General features: G+C 43.2%; 1 protein-coding gene across 1 annotated transcript; it reads right to left on the bottom strand.

Annotated features, from left to right (window-relative positions):
- Positions 1 to 373: 373 nt before the first annotated feature.
- NANS (N-acetylneuraminate synthase) lies at positions 374 to 10,233 on the bottom strand. Its single transcript, XM_076363085.1, has 6 exons — positions 9,958 to 10,233; positions 8,531 to 8,746; positions 5,018 to 5,117; positions 4,607 to 4,761; positions 3,285 to 3,551; positions 374 to 2,138 (listed from the first exon to the last, which is right to left on the bottom strand). Exons 1-6 carry the CDS (start codon positions 10,222 to 10,224, stop codon positions 1,929 to 1,931), a joined length of 1,215 nt encoding a protein of 404 aa, XP_076219200.1. The 5' UTR covers positions 10,225 to 10,233; the 3' UTR covers positions 374 to 1,928.
- Between the last annotated feature and the right edge of the window lie 11,602 nt (positions 10,234 to 21,835).

Raw genomic sequence — 21,835 nt, 5'->3', positions numbered from 1 at the left:
GACCCACAGGTGCAATAAAAACACTACATCAGTGGGGCACTTGTGCTTAATTTATTTTTGTGTCCTATTTGCAAAGGCTCTTTTAACTGCTGCTGGATAAAGGTATGCTCACATAAAACTAGGAGAGACAGCTTGCAAGTTTCTGTATAGGGATAATTTTTTTTTTCCCCCAATACATTAATTAAAGTCCTGGAAATTTTTGGAGCCTATGTTTACAGCAGCACCTAGGACCAGCCCTGCTGCAGCGAAGAGCCACTGCTACTTGAAGCAGGTCAGGTAATCTTACAGGGTTCAGATACTAAAGGCCCTGGAATCATCACCGGTGCTGGCAAAGACAAGGTCTGACCATAGGCTGAAACGCAAAAACAACAGCTTGTTTTATAAGCCAAATTTATTTTTCAAAATTGAAATTAAAAAAGTCTCTTAACAATTGAGTAGTTTCTTAATGTAAGGCAAGCATATTGCATCAATCAGAGTTCACATACAGTCAAGCACATGGTTCAAAGAATGTCTCCTTCCCAGTTTAAAGCTACAAATAGAGTTTCCTCAGAATTGCAGAAGGGTAAACATTTCGAAAGCAAACAGCTCAGAAGTACAGAAACACCACCACCAAATTCAAGGTAACATCACCAACTCATGACCAAGAGGTAGCAAGTTCCAAATAACCATCACTAGTAAATGATTCCACCACAGAAAAATGCCGATTAATTATACCAAAGCAGTTCTGTGCTAACCAAGCTAATTGAGGGATGCCTGGTTTGCAGCTGCTGCCACATGGCTCCTTCCTGGACAAAAAGGGAAGAGCAGCAAGCTGATAGGAGTGGGACTGCATTTCTTACTTGAAAAGTGAGAAGCTGTGATGCAAGAGTGGAACACACAACAGGTGCACTGACCATCATGCTGAAGCATAGTGATGTGATCTAGTCAAGCAGCGAGCCTCAGCTGTCTCAAACACCAGTGTTGGGGGAAAAAACCCAATCCAGTGTATTTGATTGTTAGTACAGGAAGGAGGCTGCTGAATCTTCACTAGCATTTGGCTTCCTCCCTGAGAAGCTGCCCCCAGGTACAAATAGAGGTATCCAAATGCACTGCAAAATTCCAGGCTTCACTCAGCTCACAATAGATGCTTTTGACATTTTTTTGAAGCATAGGTTTAAGTTTATTTCCACTGATCCAGCTCAGGTCTGTTTTTTTCCCCCCTTAATATGTCTGGCTTGCCCTTTTGCCTTTCAATTCACAAAAAGTAGAAAAAGGCTTTCTCTTGCCCCTTAAATGGGACCTTTTTACATATCCAATTTGCTTCCTTTCTTGGTGCTATCTCTTGAGAACCCAGCTTTCTCAAGGAGCTCCTTTTCCCCAGAGTGCAGATTCCTGCAACCTACTGCTTTATCGTGAGACTTTTTATCTCAAGGCTTTCATCTTGAGAAAAATCCATCAGGTTGCATTTGAGTTTTCTGTTCAGTGTATGTAAACTTTCACTTATCTGCATTCAACTCCAACTAGCATCCTGTTATTACAGGGGTGACGAAAACAGCAGAAAAAAGAGGAACATCAAAAGATACGGTGTTAGAACAATTCAGAGTGTAGACAAAGTTATTGTCATTTACTATATTACCAGAAAAGGGAAGCTGGAAAGCAGCAGACTGTCATCTTAGATTTGGCAAAACTCCAAATTAATCTAGGTTAAGTGGAATGGAGAAAGGAGGAGCATGGTATTTTCTAGACACAATGCTATACGGTTTCTAATAAAATTGTTCTTCACAATTTATACGCAGTTGCTGCAGAAACTTCCTGCTAATTAGAACCTGAAAATTCTAACCTGCTTGGATCCTCATAATTACAACCCTTTCTTCTAATTCTACCATGCCGCTATACTTAAATATGTTGTGCAGTACTACATCATGAAATATGGAATGGAGTGCTTTGGTTTAGCACTTCACTTTCTTGACATGATTTTCCACTGCTTGCTCAGTGATAGTTTCATCTTCTTCGATATGTTTTTTAACCTTCTGGCCCACCAGATCGAAGATGGCTTCTGGGGGAAATCCCTTAGGCTCTCCCACCTTCACTGTCAGCATGTCAAGTGTCAGTACTGCACCTTCAGGAATTGTTACTTTTGCCACAACAGACTTTCCCAGCTACAGGGGAGAAATAAAAAAAGTTTAAGTCAAACACATTCCTAGGCTTAGTATACCAAAAAAGGCTAAAAAACATTCTGGAGTTACTTGGGAACTGGTTGTGTGGAACTGCCCTCCCCATTACTTCTTATTCCAAATGAAGGTTTAGTTAGCCTGGAAACCTTCAGTGTAACTAGGCTGCTGGGAACATCCAGACCCTTTCTGAAATCAGGTAACGGCTTACTGGAAATTTTCAGAATCAGAATGGAGGGAATCTGATTAGACTGACTAGTAGTCTAGTTTAGTGTAAAAGCAGCTCGTATACAGTCATAGAGACCTATTACTCCTATTACTATTACCGAATAGTTTGTACTTGGCACAGGTGAGACCGCACCTCGAATACTGTGTTCAGTTTTGGGCCCCTCACTACAAGAAAGACATTGAGGTGCTGGAGCGTGTCCAAAGAAGGGCAACAAAGCTGGTGAATGGTCTAGAGCACAAGTCTTGTGAGGAGCGGCTGAGGGAACTGGGGTTGTTTAGTCTGGAGAAAAGGAGGCTGAAGGGAGACCTTACCGCTCTCTACAACTACCTGAAAGGAGACTGCAGCAAGGTGGGTGTTGGTCTCTTTTCCCAAGTAACAAGTGACACAACAAGAGGAAACGGCCTCAAGTTGTGCCAGGGGAGGTTATCAAGCATTGGAACAGGCTGCCCAGGGAAGTGGTTAAGTCACCATCCCTGGAGGTATTCAAAAGACATGCAGATGTGGTGCTTAGGGACATGGTTTAGTGGTGGACTTCACAGTGTTAGGTTTATGGTTGGACTTGATGATCTTAAGGGTCTTTTCCAACCTAAATGATTCTATGATTCTACTCAACTTAGTTAACCACTGAATGATATACATAGAACTCCATTTACTCAAAATTGCCAACATTATACTTCGGTAAAAATAGTTACTGACTGGCAGAAATAGTAGTTTATAGAAAATGACAGGTCTACACTAACGTTACTGTGCACTAAGCATAAATGCTTTAGTAGCAGAAATTTTTGAGTGCAGATGCAGAAACACTGGTGCAATGAATAATTAGCAAGCTATTTTTCTGAATATAGAGTTATTAGCTATAGGTCTAAATAAGTTTCAGCTATACATGAATCACAAGCAAAAGTTACCTTTTCATTGCAAGCCATTTCACAGGGCAAGAGTTGTTTGACTGGAGAACCCATTGCTTTTTCCACAGTACGGATGGCTTTCACTAACTCTGCCAATTCATTTGGCTCCAGGGATGCTTGGTGGTCACTTCCTTTCCATGTTTTGTCGAGAGTCACATGGCGTTCCACTACTTTAGCACCCATAGCAACAGCTGCCACTGAAATGGCTATGCCAGTTTCATGCCCCGAATAGCCAATGGGGATATCAGGAAAAGCTGACTGATACGCCTTGAATCATACCAGAGTTGGTCTGAATTACCAAGGTAGCAATTTCAAAGACAAAGCAAATTTAAACAGTGATAACTGCAATAAAAACCATGGACAATTACTGTGCCACAAAACAAGCAGCTGGTTATGCTGAGAATGAATTTTTTTTATATTTAACAAGTCACACCACATTACTGACTGTCATGTTTTAAGAATTTCACTAGGATTATCAATACTGACAAGGAAAAAGGAGGTATGTTCTATTCTACAACTTCTCTTACGCTTTTCCTTTTAATTCAGTTGTAGTCTTCAAGGTCTTCAAAGCCTACATCACTGTAAGTTACAGTAATAGAATAGTGCTCTATTTTCATCCAAGAACCCAGTAGACTGGTTAAACTTAACCTGTATCCAAAGCAGATTTCTTCATCCCCATATTTAAAATCTGAAGCAATCCTTTCAACCATACATAGGGGACAGTCACCCAATCCTAAAGGCAATTAAATGCAGCCCTGTCCTGTTCTACTAAAAATAACATACTACGTGTGCATAAAGCTAGGCAAGTGCTTAAACACTGGCCAATTTGGGAAATTTTTCTTGCATCATTATGAGGCGTATCCAAGTAATATTTTCAGCAAAGGAGACTATACAAGGGCCATTTTCTTCCTTGCTCTGATATTCACATGAAGCATTTTTAACAGAAGTTTCTGGTCTAGCCCCCTATTTAGAATTATGTTCTCAATTTCATGCACCTTCATAATGGTAACGGTCTACATAATTTTTCTTTGCACTACAAAGCACAGGGTTAACCTGTTAACCATATGTCATGTTTTCCTCTGTTTAATTGTGAATACTCCAGTAATATCTTTTATCATATTTCTCAAAGCTGAGTTCTGCTAAAAGAGGATCCAGTTGGAATTTTTACTTCAACACTTGCATGAATTAGAGGAACATGATACATCTTTTAACTTCTCACAAGCAAATTCCAGCATGCCTAAGACCTGGAAATATATCTATATATATATATATATCCCTTCTCTGGTACCCTACCCATGGCACACTCTGGGTTACTCACTGACCGATATAACACGGAGATTGACATCCTCTGGCTGAAGCGGGTATGCACTGGTGCATTGCAGGAAGCAAAAGTTTGGATTGATGGGCTTCACAATCTGATAAACCTGATGCATTGTGTTCATCGACTGCATCCCACTGGAAATCACCATTGGGCGACCTAGCCATTAGAAAACATGCACATGTTTTGTCCTAGGTCTGTACGAAAGCTACACAAGATTAAATTAAATTCTTGAAGTAAATGAATTCAGTAGAAAAGGAAGCTGGGTGAACCTTTTTCCCCCCAAGTCTAAGGGTGATTTTCTTCTAAAGGTACTTTAGATTTTTTTTCCAAAAACAATTGGAAGAAAGATCTAATAACTGATCTACTGAGAGACAGCGATGTTTACCAAGACAGCTCAAAAGAAAATGCTTACCTTTCTTTGCAGTCTTTTCCAAATACGGAAAATTGTTTGTATCTCCTGATCCTACTTTGAAAAATGGAATGTCCAGTTCATGTAGAAATTCCACAGCCATCTACAAGGAAAAGAAATCACTGCATTTTAACACACCACTTCAGCTGAATCAAAGATAAAGAACTACCATGCTGGGAGTATTTGCTTCAACATAGCAAAGCCAAAGCTTAATTAAATAGGTCATATATATATCCCACCAAAATACACTGCTCCTGAAATAACATTTACTATTCGAAGGATACTAGTTTCTGACTTCCCTCCAGGTGAAGTATTATTGAGGTGCCTTCTTTTATACTTCTATTACAAAAACAGATTTTCCACAGGTTTTTGCCCTGTCTCAAGGCAGTCTCTTTGGTCTCCCAGCCATAGCTGGTCAAGCCAGCTGTAGGTACAGCTGCTTAGTACAGGTGAGCTCCACTGCTCCTCTAACTTCAAGATGAGCTTGTGGGCCACAGCATTCTTGCTTTTTTGGGGGGCACTACCAGAGACAGCAGCTACGTGCAGATGAGAGCTTGCCTGTTGAAGAAGAAATGTACTGCAGGCACGCAGTCTTCCTGCCACATACTTCCTGCAGGTCAGAAATACTAAACCACACACAGTGTGTTTAAAACTACAGGTAGTTTTCCTGAATAGATCTGTCACTCTGAAAAACTATATGAGTATATTGAATAAGCACCTGAAAAAAAGTAAGTGCCCAAAAAGAGGAATCCAAAATTGACTTGCTTCTAGGAGAGAAACTAGAAAATAAATATAAAACATGCCAAAGAAGAGACAAAACAGTTTATTCAAATGTTAATGATACTCTGCTTTCTTCTGAAAATGTCTGTGCTGTATTGAAGACAATTCAGGAATTATTGGAGGCTCCATGAAAATCAGTACTGCATCAGTAAGTGGCCTTTTAAAAATTAGTACTTTTATGGAAGAAAATCCCAAACCTATCACAGGCAAGAGGTATTGAAATCCTCCATTTACATCCGGGGAAACAATGAAATAGTTATTCAAACAAATGACATAGAAGGGGGACTTCGTCCCCCTTCAACAACCCGCAAACGCTTAATTTCTTCAGCTCATTCCTTGTTGCAGTCAAATTTACTTAGTGCCAGAGAAGGAGTGCTAACGTCCAAAAGAAAATCACATCATCTTCAGTCTAATTCTATCATAATTATGATGCAGATTCAATTTCTTGTACCTAGGATACATAACATCTCTTTAATGTAGTTTATTCACTAAGATGCATTGTGCATGCAGACAATGAATACACGGTATTAAAAATACACAGATCTAATCTCAGGAGATTGCACAAAATGAAGTATGACAGATAGACCTCATTATCTAAAGCCACTCTTCATTAGGTAAGTATCTTGAAAATTGGCAGCTTTTCTGTAAGAGATTCAAGGAACAGGAAGTAATCTCAAATAATAGGGACAACATTAAAGGGAGTGGCTCAATGGGATCCTGTTTTGTCTCCTGTTTTGTCTCCAGTGCACACTGGAACAGAGTAGATACAGGTATTACTCATAACCTTTATATTTACTTCACACATCACTTCATTGATTTCCTCATATAGTTAAACACACAATTTAACATCTTCAACATAGCTGGAGTTCCAGAGATTATGTTCAATTTACAGAAGTCAATATATTCTCAAGGACTTATTACGTCAATTTATGCAGTGTTTGCCGTAAGTTCCAAAGCCATGTCTTGCAGAAATGCCACCAGAAATCTTAGGAGCTGTGTAATGCAATTACTGTTCAAAAAAGAAGGCACAAACATGTATCGGTACTGTTAGTTAGCTGATGAGGCCACACACAAAGGAGCACAGCATCTTGAGAAACAGAGGGATCGCAGAGGTGGAAAGTGATCTTAACTGCTGCATATGAAAGGTGTTCTGCATTGCACTATAGCCTTTAGAAGCTAGAGGTTTTAACATCAAAGAAAGTGTGATTTTTTTTTTCCCTCCAAAGGCATATGGGTCTTATCTTTCCCAGATATGGAAGTCCAAGACTACTGGATTTAATTACTCTTTTCTTAAAGGAGTAGGTATTGTTCAGCAGGTCTCCTAGAGATGAAGACAACAATAAAAGAAACATCACAACATCCTCTTTTCACAGATCTATTTCTGAGTCCATGGCATCAGGATATTGCAATACATGCAAAACACCTTCTTGTCTGTCAGACATCTGAAGTAATTTTTTATGGCATTTGGTGCTTGTACCATCTCAGCTGGGGCACAGCAATTCAAGGATTTTCGTCAATAGGACAGTAAGTTGATAGAAGCAGTGAGAATGGCCAGAGGACTAGAAAAGACAGCATAAAAAGGTTGAAGGAATTGAAATTGTTTAGTCCAGAGAATACAAAACAGAAGAGAGATGTGATAATGGTGTTCAAATACACAGAGAGCAGATACAAGAAAAGTATGAACTTTTATGTCAGATGAGGCAGGACAAAATTTATGAGAAAGGAGATTAAACTGATACATCGGGAATTCTCTCTGATGGTAAGGAGAGTGAGGCACTGAACAGATCACCTTAAAACATTAAATAAATCCCATCCTTGTCCCATCCTGCGTAAGGCTACTTGCAGAAAGACAGGGACATTGCTGTGCTTGCCTTATGCAAGAGTGGCTAGCTTACTTCTGGAGTGTCTCTTTCAGTTTGGTTCTCTGTATTTTCTAGGCCACAAAGTAAAACAATCTGTAATCTCTGATCTATATTGAGGTTTAACTGTTACCTGATGTTTCCAGTTTACACTTTTCAATTGTACATTGCATTTGTTAATACTGTAACTAACATCATTTTGAGGTAGGCAACATGCAAGAGTTAAAAAAGTATACATCTCTTAGGGGGAGCAGCAGCACATGAGCTTCATGGAGTTTACAAGCTGGTGACTGGCTGTTGAAGAGCCCACTGACAAAAATCAGTAAATGCTCCAAGAGTAACATGGCAAGGTGGAGACCCTTTCCATGAGATTACTAAAAGAAAAAGGAATATAAGCATTTCTGCTGCTTAGAAACACCAACTGGGATCTAGTAAACAGCAGAAAGGAAAAGAAGGAGGGAAATAAATAGGGATTAAGTTGAGAAAGGAATCTGGCTTAAATACAGAGGGAAGTTTGAAATGCTTGGAGTCAATATACCAGACAACATCGGATAGCAGTCAGATTGCAGTCTTGATCTAAACTCTCAAAGCCTTAATTGTTTATGGAGTTCAACCAAGGCCTTGTCTCTAATATGATTTATTGTGCATAAATACCTCAGCATACATGGCAGGTCTTCCAAAACGTTCAGCCATCTACTCAACCATCGTAAAGATGCAAGTGAACTGGCAGAAGTACAATTACTCTAGTTTCCTCATTTAGAAATTCAACGTCCACACATATTTAGTATTCTTTTTATGTAAGCACTATCGCACCTAAGTAATAACCAATAGACACAACAGCTGGACTCTGCCCGTTATTCCAGTATGGCTTACATACCTCATCCATACCAGAAGCTGAGAAGAAAATGCCAATCTCTTCTGCGTATTTCTTAAGCTCTCTATATTGGTCATGACTAAACTCCAAGTGGCGCTTGTGCTCTCCATAGGTCTTTCCCCAGGAGTGTTTAGAGGTATACGGCCTTTCTAAGGCTTTCTTGTTGAATTTGTACTCCAGTTCACTCTTCTGGAACTTAGCACAGTCTGCTCCACAGTCCTGCAAAACAAGCAGGTGCACACTGAGTGGACGTGCAAGTGAAACTGCACTCATCCTAAGTTTGAACACAAGGATTGTGCAAATAATGTGCTCATTTGCAGTGGGGTTTTCACATTATCATCACAGCAATCACAGGAATGATACAAACACCGAGTGACAAGAGGACCTGCACACACATGCACCCTTTTATTTCAAAATGCCTGTATACTTAGTAGAGCAGCAGCCTAGAAGGAAATCATACTAAAACTACAAAACCAAACTGCCTCTTGCTATGCATGCCACTTATTGGAAGAGTTGGATTTCTGTGGCGTTTTCCAAGCTCAGCTGTCACATGATAATTTACACAAAAACAAGTGACAGGATTCTGTACAACAAGGAGTATGAATCTGAAATTTGTCTGAAGTGACACAAATGGTGAAGTTAAATTCTCACTACACTATTTTGCACTTATACCACAGTCACGGGTCTGAACACATTCTGCCCAGACTTCTTCCTCAGTGGTGATATGCCATTTTCTAACATAGGTATATCTAATGTATCTAATACTAAATTTTAAAACAGCTTGTCTGTCTTACTGGAGGACATATTACCTCAAAAAATCCTAATGCAATCAAGTCAAATTGGAGGTTCATCAGAGGCAGTTCTGCAGTTACTTGATTCTTCCCATATTCCCAGTTAGTTTACAACACAACTGGAGGACCACTGTAACCCCTCGGAGACTATATAATCTGCCTGTGTATGCGCACGTGTGTGTGCCGTGAGCGAGGTGGGGCTTCCTGAAAGCGAATACGATGTGATCACAGGCTGCGAGGTACAGACCTAAGGCTACAAAGGAAGCACCCGCTTCGCTGGCCCTCACCTCGACTGTCTCCTTGCAGCTACGTTATCTTAAAAATTTCTCCTGTAAATCACTCCACTTCTCCCACGCGGTGCCACTGCCCGGAGGCGACGCTCCCCGACCGTAGCGTCCCCCGCGGGGAAAGCGTCAGGCTTCACACCCTCCCTCGCGTTTCCCGGCCCTCGCCGGTGCCCCGGGGCTCTCGCTCACCCGCACCTCGCCGCCTGCCTCACCCGGGTGAGCGGGCCTGCCCACCCGGCGGGAAAGGAAGCGCTGAGACCAGTCAGGCCAGCCCCGCCCGCCGCGGCGCCCCGCCGGCCCGGCCACGCTCCCGCGCCGCCGGCCACCGGAGGCAGAGCAGCCCCGCGCGCACCTTGGCCATGCGGATCATGCGCTTGGCGATGGCCAGGTCGCCTTGGTGGTTCTGCCCGATCTCCGCGATGATGAAGCACGGCTGCTCGCCGCCAACGAGGCGCCCGGGGCACAGCTCGAACTCCCGCGACATGATGGCGACCACACCGCCTCCCGCACGCAACTGCGCCGACTCTTCCCAGCCCCCAGCGGCGCCACCGCCTAAGCCTGTGGCGGGCAGCCAATCCGCGCTGCGGCGGGCGGGGCCGGACGCCACCACCTTCCCCATTGGGCACCTCCCGGGAGGCGGGCGGGGCTGCGAAGCTTCTGCCCGCGGGGCCGCCAGGTGGCGCCGGCTGGAGGGAAGCGCCTCAGGGAGGCCGCGGCGGGGCGGGCTCGGCGCTGCACGCGCGGACGGGCGGAGCCAGGACGGCAGCGCTGCGAGGGGAGTGTCCTGGGCCTGTGGGCGCTCGGGCCCCCGACCTGACTTCCCTGGAGGTCCCGGGGGCGCGTCCGTGTTCTGGCGAGAGCGAGTTCGGCACCTCTGGGGCGGGGCCGGCGCGTCCCCGTGCCCGGGGGTGGCAGAGGTTTCCAGCGCGGCGCCGGTGACGCTCAGTCGCCGACAGCTCCCGCCCTCCGCCCTGCCGGCGGCTCGCTGCGGCGCAGCGGCGGCGGCGGGGCGGGGACGCAGCAGCGTGCCCCGAAGCCGGGGGAGGGCTCGGCTGTGCACCTGCCGCGGGCGGGGCCTGCTGGAGATTCGTTGGTCCCGAAGCGCCTGCGCAACTACCTCCGGCCTCGCCAAAGAAGCGTTTTCTGTGGTGGCAGAACACCGTTTCCAAGGAAATGCAAAGCAACTCTGGGTGCTGTACCTAAGAGACCCTTAATAATCGTTGACACAGAGAGGATTTACGAGAAGGACTTGGTTTAGACAAAACTTTCAATGATACACCAAAATAAACCGTAAAGTGTGCAGCAGTGAGTTTGGGTCGAGACATGGGTGGCGTACCTTACGGCCCACGTACACACTGCATCTGTCGGGTCTTGACAAAGCCCCACTCAGCTCAGCATGGACATAAAATTGTGTGCCAAAATACAGCTGTTTCATTCATTTAATAGTTTCAAATAGATTGGCAGAAACAAGTCAGACTTTACACCTGGCTGTGTGGTTGCAAAAATTCCTGATAATTATTCAGTATACCCTTTCAGCTCCGTGCTTTTTATAACAAGGTGAGTTTCTTGTTTTATGACATGCCAAAAAAATAGGTTATTTTCCTGATGGGAAGTGTGTTGATTATATTAACATGGTCTGGATTTGCTTAGGTTACTGTGCTGGATATAGTTTGATGGAAGTGCCCCTAGCAGAGGCTGCTTAATATATTTACCCCCAAACTAATTACAAGTTCTTCATCTAAACTGCTTATTGTTTTCTTTCCTTACATAGAAATGCACCTTGTGGAAACTAGAATTTCGGTTCAGTGAAAAATTTCAAGGCTTTACACATTTTCAAGGAAATGCACGGCAAAAATATTTAGAATTTTCAAACCAAATTATTTGAATGGATCAGAATGTTCTAGCTGACTGCATTCTGATTTTGCCTTAAAATATTTAAGATAAGCAAAGTAAGACTATTTGTAAGACAAAAATAATTAAACACTGTAAAACATAAATGTATAATTCTAACAACAATCAAACAGAGTATGTGGGTAAAAAATTCTTAATTCCTTTTCCCTTGAGGCAAAATTGACTCAAAATAGGGTGTATTGCTGTGGTTTCAACTAAACACCACTGTATAACAGAAAAAGATTGTAACAACAATGTTAAGTAACGCTACACACATATCCCTTCTTTCCACTCAAACTTTTGCTTTCCTCATGAACTACCTGTAATTTAGCTGTGACATTTTGCCCAAGATCGCAGTTAACTTCTCCCAGAGCTTTAAGGATAAAGAACATTGCAATGAAAATTTATAGGTGTGAAATAAAAAGTTGGTTGTTAAGCTTGAGGAGCAAGTTTCTGTGTAAATGAAAGCAGGTTTTGCAGGTCAATTACACTAACAGAATAGCTTAACGAGCAGTCTGTTTGCATTTGTTGCATGTAGTGGCTTATTGACTATAACTATATAACCATTGGATAACTACATTTTAACTCAAATAAAAATAAAACAAGAACTATCTGTTTTAAGATAATGTTATCCGTCAGGAATTAAACTAAACCAAGCTACGCTGCATGGACAGAGTCCGCCCAGAGATCACTGTGATCTCAAAAAAGGTGATAAATTGTCCCCATTTCTCCCTTCCTCCAATTTTCTCTTGGCTGAACCTGATAAGACTGGAAAACATTGAATTGCTTGTTTACTCACATTAATCACAGGTGGTTTTTTTTCTTTTATACAAATGTGTATCTTTGGAGAAAAATTACGAGTTAACAGCTCTGAAGAAGAAAATACTCTGCCTTCAGAGGTATTCACATGGTTAGTTATTCCACACTCCGTCATTCCTCCAGGGCATATATGGCTTACTTTCTGTCTTCCTCCAGTACCTCTTCCATACTTTGAAAGATTAGAAAAGCCACAGGCCTGTAAAAAAAACAAACTGGAAAAATCTCTTGGACTCTAAACATAATTTGTAAACACTCAGGAGTAGCATTACTGGCGCCCATGGGCAATAATCAAACAGCAGCCACATCTCATGGAACCAGCTACATAAAATCATTTACCATGGAGCTCTCCTCCCAGTGAACACTTGGCAGGTTATTAATGGTTCCTGTTGAGATCGTTGTGGTATTCCCCTCTTTGATAACTAAAAGGCAATATCCAGGTGGTGAATTAAGGACAAGGAAAGTGGATAGTGGCTACCTGACACAAGCTGCTGGAGAGCTGCAAAGCTAGGTGAGCTGGCACAGGAGCTCACCAAGCCGCTCTCCATCATTTATCAGCAGTCCTGGTTAACGGGGGAGGTCCTGGATGACTGGAAGCTTGCCAATGTGACGCCCATCTACAAGAAGGGCCAGAAGGAGGATCCGGGGAACTACAGGCCTGTCAGCCTGATCTCGGTGCCGGGGAAGATGATGGAGCAGTTCATCTTGAGGGTGCTCACAAGGCATGAGTGGGACAACCAGGGGATCAGGCCCAGCCAGCATGGATTCATGAGAGGCAGGTCCTGCTTGACCAACCTGATCTCCTTCTGTGACCAGGTGACCCACCTAGTGGATGAGGGAAAGGCTGTGGATGTGGTCTACCTGGACTTCAGTAAGGCCTTTGACACCGTTTCCCACAGCATTCTCCTAGAGAAGCTGGCGGCTCACGGCTTAGACAGGTGTACTCTGCGCTGGGTAAAAAACTGGCTGGACGGCCGGGCCCAGAGAGTTGTGGTTAATGGAGTTAAATCCAGTTGGCGGCTGGTCACGAGCGGTGTTCCCCAGGGCTCAGTTTTGGGGCCGGTCTTGTTCAATATCTTTATCAATGATCTGGATGAGGGGATCAAGTGCACCCTCAGTAAGTTTGCAGACAACACCAAGTTGGGCGGGAGTGTTGATCTGCTCGAGGGTAGGAAGGCTCTGCAGAGGGACCTGGACAGGCTGGATCGATGGGCCGAGGCCAACTGTATGAGATTCAACAAGGCCAAGTGCCGGGTCCTGCACTTCGGCCACAACAACCCCATGCAGCGCTACAGGCTTGGGGAAGAGTGGCTGGAAAGCTGCCCAGCAGAAAAGGACCTGGGGGTGTTGGTTGACAGCCGGCTGAACATGAGCCGGCAGTGTGCCCAGGCGGCCAAGAAGGCCAATGGCATCCTGGCCTGTATCAGAAATAGTGTGGCCAGCAGGAGTAGGGAAGTGATCGTGCCCCTGTACTCGGCACTGGTAAGGCCGCACCTCGAATACTGTGTTCAGTTTTGGGCCCCTCACTACATGAAGGACGTTGAGGTGTTAGAGCGTGTCCAGAGAAGGGCAACGAGGCTGGTGAGGGGTCTGGAGAACAAGTCTTCTGAGGAGCGGCTGAGGGAACTGGGGTTGTTTAGCCTGGAGAAAAAGAGGCTCAGGGGAGACCTCATCGCTCTCTACAACTACCTGAAAGGAGGTTGTAGCGAGGTGGGTGTCGGTCTCTTCTCCCAAGTAACAAGCGATAGGACGAGAGGAAATGGCCTCAAGTTGTGCCAGGGGAGGTTTAGATTGGATGTGAGGAAAAATGTCTTTACTGAAGGAGTGGTTAAACATTGGAACAGGCTGCCCAGGGAAGTGGTTGAGTCCCCATCCCTGGAGGTATTTAAAAGACGTGTAGATGAGGCGCTTAGGGACATGGTTTAGTGGGCATGGTGGTGTTGGGTTGATGGTTGGACTTGATGATCTTAGAGGTCTTTTCCAACCTTAATGATTCTATGATTCTATGATTCTATGGTGGAATAGACTTGATCAAAAAAACCCAGAAGTTAAGAACTAATGTTCCAGATATGATGGAGATGTGTAGATGATAGGGAGTTATCACCACCGGAAGCTGCTGACTGTGTTATCTAAGGAGCTCAGATTACTGGTTATGCCAGTTCACTTAAGTAATCAAAATCGCTGAAAGATAGGAGAGTCCTTACAGTCCTTTCTGTTGACCCTAGTCATTAATCCCTGATATGACCAAAGAACACACACAGACTGAAAATATCAGGCTCCCAGAATGGAAAGGAGACCATGCCAGTGGATGTCTGGTGATCAGAGTAAGGTAGAACTTGGAAATGAGACAATGAGAATATCAGGAAGGTTTCCACGTACTGGCGATGTAAAACATAGGACTGCAGCTGTCTCAACAGTTCTGCTGCTATAAGTCCCAATATTGTGAGAAAAAAAACCAAAAAACCACCACCCCACTCCTACTCTCAGAAAGTAGGAAAGGTGAGAAATTTGCGCTTTTTTTTGGCACATATTTTGGAAAGCTGAATATTTCTGACTAGAGGATGTTCTGCATTTTACATTCAGGATGCTTTTGCTTGCTTTCCACTTGTATTCCAAGTGATGGCAATGTATTAATTTTGTAAGAAAACTTACTATCCCAGAGGAAATTAAGCTGCAACACTTTGCTAGGTCATACAGCTTGTTTTTAAAATCTAGATTTCCCATGGTATGACTAGAGAAGTATGTAACATTTATTTGCACCCATCCTACACAAATGCAAAAACCTATCAGAAATCTCACAAGAGATTCAAGAGAAGAGAGGGCCATCAGCACTATGGTAAACAAATGGGTTAAAAAATTTATTGACGTGGAAAAAAAGGAACATAATTTTCTCCTTAAAAATACCTTAATGGGCAAGAGGAGGAACATTAATTTAGCAGAGGTTATATCTGTTGGTCAAATAAGCCAGGGAAAGGTTTGCTATCTGCAAGGACCTGAATACGTGTATCATAGCCTTGTGTTTTGGTACTCTTCAAAAACCAGCACGTTCAGGGATTTAGCCCGTTTTCTCAGCACTTCTGAATCCATGCCTCAACTGGGCAATATGGAGGAGCCGGAGAAATAAAAATAGTTTACACATACTGCTATGTTCTGATGAAGGCCACTTCTGAGAGTATCTTACTCCAAAACCATCCTCTGACAGACATGCAGACACACTTCTGACATTCTGGGCCTGTCTGTGAGGTTTTAATGGAACTGAAAATCAGCCATTGAATTTATTATGATTTTGTGGTACATGTCTTTTTTGTGGGGTGAAGCTGAATTGGGTCTTAAGGCCTCATCTACACCTAATAATAGCACCACATACTGTTCTTTGCACAGTTGCAATTACTGTGTATTCTGTGTTTTAGAAGATTGCAGGCTGACAGTGATCAAAGCTTTAGGGAAGAGAAAAGCTGATGATCCCTAAATTGAGTCAGTTCTGATTCGCCCTGTATTTGCCACCGAGTTGCGGGATGATACTGGGCAAATCACTAAAACAAGCTTTTCACATCTAATTGACAATTTGAATTCTTTATCTTATGGCTGGCTTATTCAAGTCATTATGATTTAGTTTACAGAAGTGTTGAATTCTTTGCAGCTACAAATCAGTGAAGTGTGCTGAACCAACACAATATATATAAAATACCTGGTCTTTGATATCTCTAAATTGGCATTGGGAATAAATAGACACTGTCCACCCTAATCTTGTTGTACTTCAGTTCTACTCTGTAGGGGCAGAGGAGGAAGGAGTGTATACTCTGTAAATTGAGGGCAGAGAAGGGGAGGAATAATTCTCTCTCACCTTGCTGAGAGGTGTGTAAAAGTAAATTATTATATTAAAGAGCTTCCACACTCTTGAAAAGGCACAAGGGAGAGCCACAGGACAGAAATGAGTAAATCTGTTGTCAGAGTAGCAGTTGAAAAGTTATGTGGTGCAAAAAGCCTGGGGTGACACACAAAACAGTGAGAATAAACAGAATACTTAGTGTCAGGGTCCACGGGCCCAGTAGTCCCAAGACAGCTTAGCTCAGGGCTGTCAGCCCTGCCTCAGTGGTGCTGTAGGAGTGCCTGTCTGCACCTCTGCCTCCTGGCCTGCCTGGCTGACATTGCAGCTTGACCTCAGACCTGCCTCATCACTGCAATCTTTGGTCATAGCTATGAGGTCATAGCTGAACCCATTCCCAGTTGGTTTGTAGATTTTAGTCAAAAGTTCTCACCAATTTGCACTCCCATTGTGAGAGACACATCTTGAATCTGGATGCAGTTGCTTTTCTCCAACAGATCAGAGGGCACAATGAACAACAGCTTCAGGTCCTGACACACAGTTCAGCCTTCCAGCACCTTGGAAAGAAATCCTTGTGCACCATTGCTCTTGGAGGTGAAGGTCAATTGGGCCTGCTCTTTATGGACAGATGGTGTTAAACACCTCTATGGAATGAGCGTGGAGGGGAGAGACTGAGATCATACCACCTACCTCAGAAGAGTACCTGGCATTCTTGAGCCAGCTGAAATGCATATGATGGCTGGTAAAGATGAGATAGTCTGAGAAGCTTAAACTAGCCGTATTTCTGTCCACCACTGAAAGATACTTGTCAGTGTTGCAAGGCAGTACAAAGTAGCATTCTAGCAGATGTCACTCCCTTGGTCTGCATCTTTAGAAAGCAGTTTGGATTCTTCCTATGTGGCCTTTCAAAGGCCTAGTATTTCCTGGGAAAAGTAGCATACTTAGGTAGATAACTTGGCAAACAGAAGACAGGATGTATTTCCTGCTAGCGGATACCTAATAAATTTACTTCCTTGGGAAGCCAGCATGCACAGTCCCTGCCAACGCTGTGCTAGATCCTGCTCTTGTCAGTGTTCAACCTGTGCTCCCAACTGTGGGGCAGTACCGATTTTCTCTGACACACTACATATAGCTCTAGTTGCTTTACTCCAGACTGTTGAGAAAGGAGGTTCATAAGAAAAGAGCCTCATTTTATTTTTCATCTACCTCGTTTGACCTGTTCTGTGTTCTCATGCTAGAACTTTACAGATAGCCCTAGCTGATAGATTGTTTTCCCCTCAACATTTCAATACCTGTAATGTACTGTGTTCTAGCAGCTATATTTTATGACACCATGCATCTCACCATAACAACTGGTGTCTGAAAGCTCATACTGTCATCTCTGCCTTGGACTTGCAAGACTAAGTGGGGCAAGATGCAGTTCACAGAAAATAAGTTACATATCAAAATAATATGGAGGAACTGCTGAAAGCGGCAACATAGTTCCAGGTGTGATTCCGTGAAAGCTCACAGATCTGTTTTTATCCTCAGGTCCCTTGTGGACAAAAGTTGCCTGTTCTACATGCTCACAGCCTACAGGTGTGAGCTTAAAGAGGTGGTGAACAATGCCTATGCAGGGACTTGTGGGTACTTCAGTACTTATGCTCAGCCCCTGTCAGATACATGGCAGGCTCTTCAAGGAGGACAACCTCCATGTACAGAATGAGAACCAGGCTTTCCTGGCCCTGATCTAGTAAGTGAAATACAGGAAAGAAGAAAGATAAACATATTCCAGTAAGATTTTTGCCTATATCCACTTACCTGGGGGTCTCAGCCAACACACTGGTGGCTACCAGCCATGACATGCTGATGCTCAACAGTCATTCTGTCCCTCTGGCTCAGATGGAAATGATTTTGAGTGACAGGAAGCAAGAACGTGCTTGAAGACTGCTTTCTTTTCCAGGGGAAGGGGTCATTAATTGACTCTGTAATGATCTTAGGAGGCCAGAAAGAGGATGTAAGATTTAATGATGAGGGTTTTGCTTATACTTTTGAGCTTACATGTTTTGCTTACATGTGGCTGAAGCTGACAGAGATGCCATGTAAAGCAGCTGCTTCTAGTGCAACATTAGCAGTCAGTGTCACTGCAGGAATAACAGGCCAGATCACTACACATACATGTCACTGCTTTGCGGAATCAGGACGTCTGTGTTATCTTTCACTAGTGAAGAATTCAAAAGGTTTTTCTGTGAACTTGTTCTTGAAGATACGAATGACAATTGCTCTCTTCCAGTCTTAAGGAACTCTCCCAATTGCCATGTCCTTTCAAAGACAATTGAGTGACCTCATAATGACATCAGTCATCTTCCTTGTTAGCATGGATGCCAGAAGAGAGTAGATTAAACAAATTTAATAGGCCAGGGATTTGGGGCTTCTTACAGGCTTCAGCTGTTCTACACAGTAAGATTTTTTTTTCCTCCTGGTAATGAGCCTTCAACCTGAAAAGGGGAATCAATCAGCTGACTTGCAAATGTGTTCCGGAAATGCCCGCAAATAGGTAATTTTTTCTTCTCTTCCTGATAATTAATGGGTTTTGTAGCAAGAACTAAATGGACCCTTTAAGCACATTCTCTCGTTATTGGGAAATGCAGTCTTACATTGGGGTAAGAATAACTCCAGGCATCAGTACATGCTGGGGGCTGAGCAGCTGGAGTAGCTCTGCAAAGAAGGACTTTGGGGTCCTTGGGGACAAGAAGCTGACCATCCACCAGCAATATGCCCTCACGATGAAGAAAGCCAACAGCATCCTGGACTGCATTAGGAAGACCATTGCCAGCATGTCAAGGAAAGTGATCCTTGACACTCATCTGGAGTGCTGAATCCAGTTTTGGGCCCACTGTACAAGAAAGACATGGACATACTGGAGTGAGTCCAGGGCAGGACCACACAGATGATTAAGGGGCTGAAGCATCTTTCATATGAGGAGAGGCACAGAGCTGGGACTGTTTACCCTGGAGAAGTGATGGCTCGGGGGGGGATAGGAGTGTGATGGCTACCTGAGGGGAGAAAATGAAGAGGGAGCCAGGCTCTTTTCAGTAGTGCCCAGTGACAGGACAGCAGCCAATAAACACAAATTAAAAATAAATTAAAAAAAAAGAAATTCAATCTGAACACAAGAAAACACTTTTTTTACTGTGAGGGTGGTCAAACACTGGAACAGGTTGCCCAGAGAGGTTGTACAGTCTTAATCTGTGGAGAATACTCAAAATCAGACTGGAGACAGTCGTGGGAAGCCTGCTCTTGCTGACCCTGCTTCAGCAAGCAGGTTGGACTAACCAGCCTAAGCAATTCTGTGACTCACTTGCCACTTCTTTTGATAAAAAATCCACCCTTAACGTCTAAGTCCTTATAAAAATCTCTACATTGCATGTTATTCTCTTCTCTGGGTTCTTTAGCCCCACTCAATCCATTCAAAATGAGGTTTCACAATCTCATGTTCCCAAGACTTTACCTTCATGGCGTTGCTTCTTCTGCAATTCTTATTATTTTAAGTATCTTGTCCCCATATTTGCAAACCTGCCTCTTTATACCACTCCTTCCTGATCTCCTGTCATATTACTTACTACTGTTCTGCTCTGACAGTCTGTCCCTCTGCCCTGTTCATCTTTGTGCAGCTCTGTGCTTCCCTTAGGCAAGGAACAATCTCTATCTTCTGCTTGAATACCAATCACTGCTGTGATGATTAGACATACAGCTGTAATAGCAACAAAAAGTAGCAGCACTGTACCACGTTTATTAGTCGTAGGTACATTTCTTACTTTACCTTCTACTTCTGGGTGTACTTTGGAAAGCAGCTGCACCTCTTACCTTGGGACGTTTGTGTTTAACATAGCAGACACTGCCAGCAGCATCTCCTCTTTACTCCATACAGTTAAATTCTCATGGCAACAAATCAGCATGGTAAATTGAAAGCAGGGTTGGCTTGCTGTGGTACTGGAGGCCTTGTAGCAGAAGACACATTTGCAAAAATGGATATGAAGTAAGGGTGAGACCCTTCAAGCCCTCTCACCTAGCTGGTGAGTCAGTGCTTCCCAAGGTCTCTCTCTGAGGAAACAACTGCCTTCCTTCTGGAGATGAGGACTACATATATTTAAAGGCTAGCCTCTCCTGGGTGTTGTAGCAATAAACTTGTGTCTCCAACTTGATTGTCTGAACGTGTGAATTGCTCCCTGCTCTTCCAAGGCAGGCAGAGTGGGCAGCTGGCTTATTCAAGCTGCTAATGTCAATATGAGTTAGAGACCCTGGCTTAGCTTTAATTCATCCCTGTCAAAACAAGGTGAATGGCTGCAGCATGCGTATGTAGCACAGATGGGCTTAAATTGAAGGAGAGTGAAGCGTAAGCATGTTTTCTTTGTGGGCTTTAGTCTTCATAAACCTATTTAGTAGAAGTGTTAATTGTAGCTGTAACTGCCCAAGTCAGTGTATGTGCAGTGATCTCTACAAATCTGCTTTGAGAGAGCTTCTAGATGGAGGCTAAGTGATGCGCAGGGTGGCTGCTGTGAAGCAGACAGATGCTGTTAGCTTTATGTGCCTCTCAAACCAGTTCTTTTTGGCTCCTGTACCTTGCAGAGGAGTAGCAATCAAAGTAGCTACCATCTTTCAGATATAGGAGTCTAGTTACAAAATACTAGGTTCTCATAACTGAAAAGCTAGTTTTTTCTAACTTCTGTCCATAGCTTGAAGGTCCCTAGCCATCAGCAGGTTGAGGAAACCTCTTAATTGATTTCAACGGGCCTGTACCAGACCCCAGTCATTATGCGCTCTCACCTTCTAATTGCTATTAACTGTTGGCTCTTGCACAATGAGGTTCTAGTCAGAGAGATTTCCTGAGATGTGGTTCATGTCCAGATGTCACTTGTACAATACCTTTCTCATATGCATGCTTCCAGAGAGTTGGAAGGACTTGCATTTAAATTTTCTGCTCTGGAAACATCTGCTCTACTAAATATTTAATTTCTTAAATCAAAAACATTCTGAAGGAGTCAGTAAAAATCCCACTACTCTGTTGCAATGATTTCCTTAATTTTGAAAGTGCAGAACTGCGATCCTGTATTTTTGTAAATGCTTGAAAACATTTTTTTAAACTACTCTTAAAATAGATCTCAGTACATTTAGAAATGGGAATTGTATGTCGTCCTCTTTCAAAGAATGGAGAGAAACAGAATCATCCTGAAAGTCTTTTGTAGTCTGATTGCCTTTTAGTCTTTCCATGAAGGTTTATTCATGTAATAGTCCTCTAATAAGCTCTTCTCCTCAGTGCGACACATCAACAAACCACTATGGATGAATTACAAAGGGTACTACTCTTATGTTCTGTGGTGTTCTCTAAGCAGTGACATCTGCCTTTAGAAAAGGAGGTATCTTGACTTCTTTTGCAGGGTAAGAAAGCAGGAAAAAAAAATAGCTTTGATAGTGCAAAAGTATTTCATGGTGCACCTGAATTATAGATAGCATACAAATTTTGGAATTCATCACCGAAACAGATCTAATGACTCACTGTATTTTCCTTTGCATCTAAAGCCAGTAACATTAAGTTACCCATTCTGCTAGAACACGGATAACAATTTTCTTGGGCTTTTTGCAAACTTGTAATTCTGCTTATATTTCATATGCCTTCGTCCCTGTTCTGCTATTTTAAGGCAAGCAAGTAACCAGATTT

Source organism: Aptenodytes patagonicus, chromosome Z, assembly GCF_965638725.1.
Source record: "Aptenodytes patagonicus chromosome Z, bAptPat1.pri.cur, whole genome shotgun sequence".
Taxonomy (NCBI): Eukaryota; Metazoa; Chordata; class Aves; order Sphenisciformes; family Spheniscidae; genus Aptenodytes; species Aptenodytes patagonicus.
This window is presented reverse-complemented; position numbering and strand designations above follow the sequence as displayed.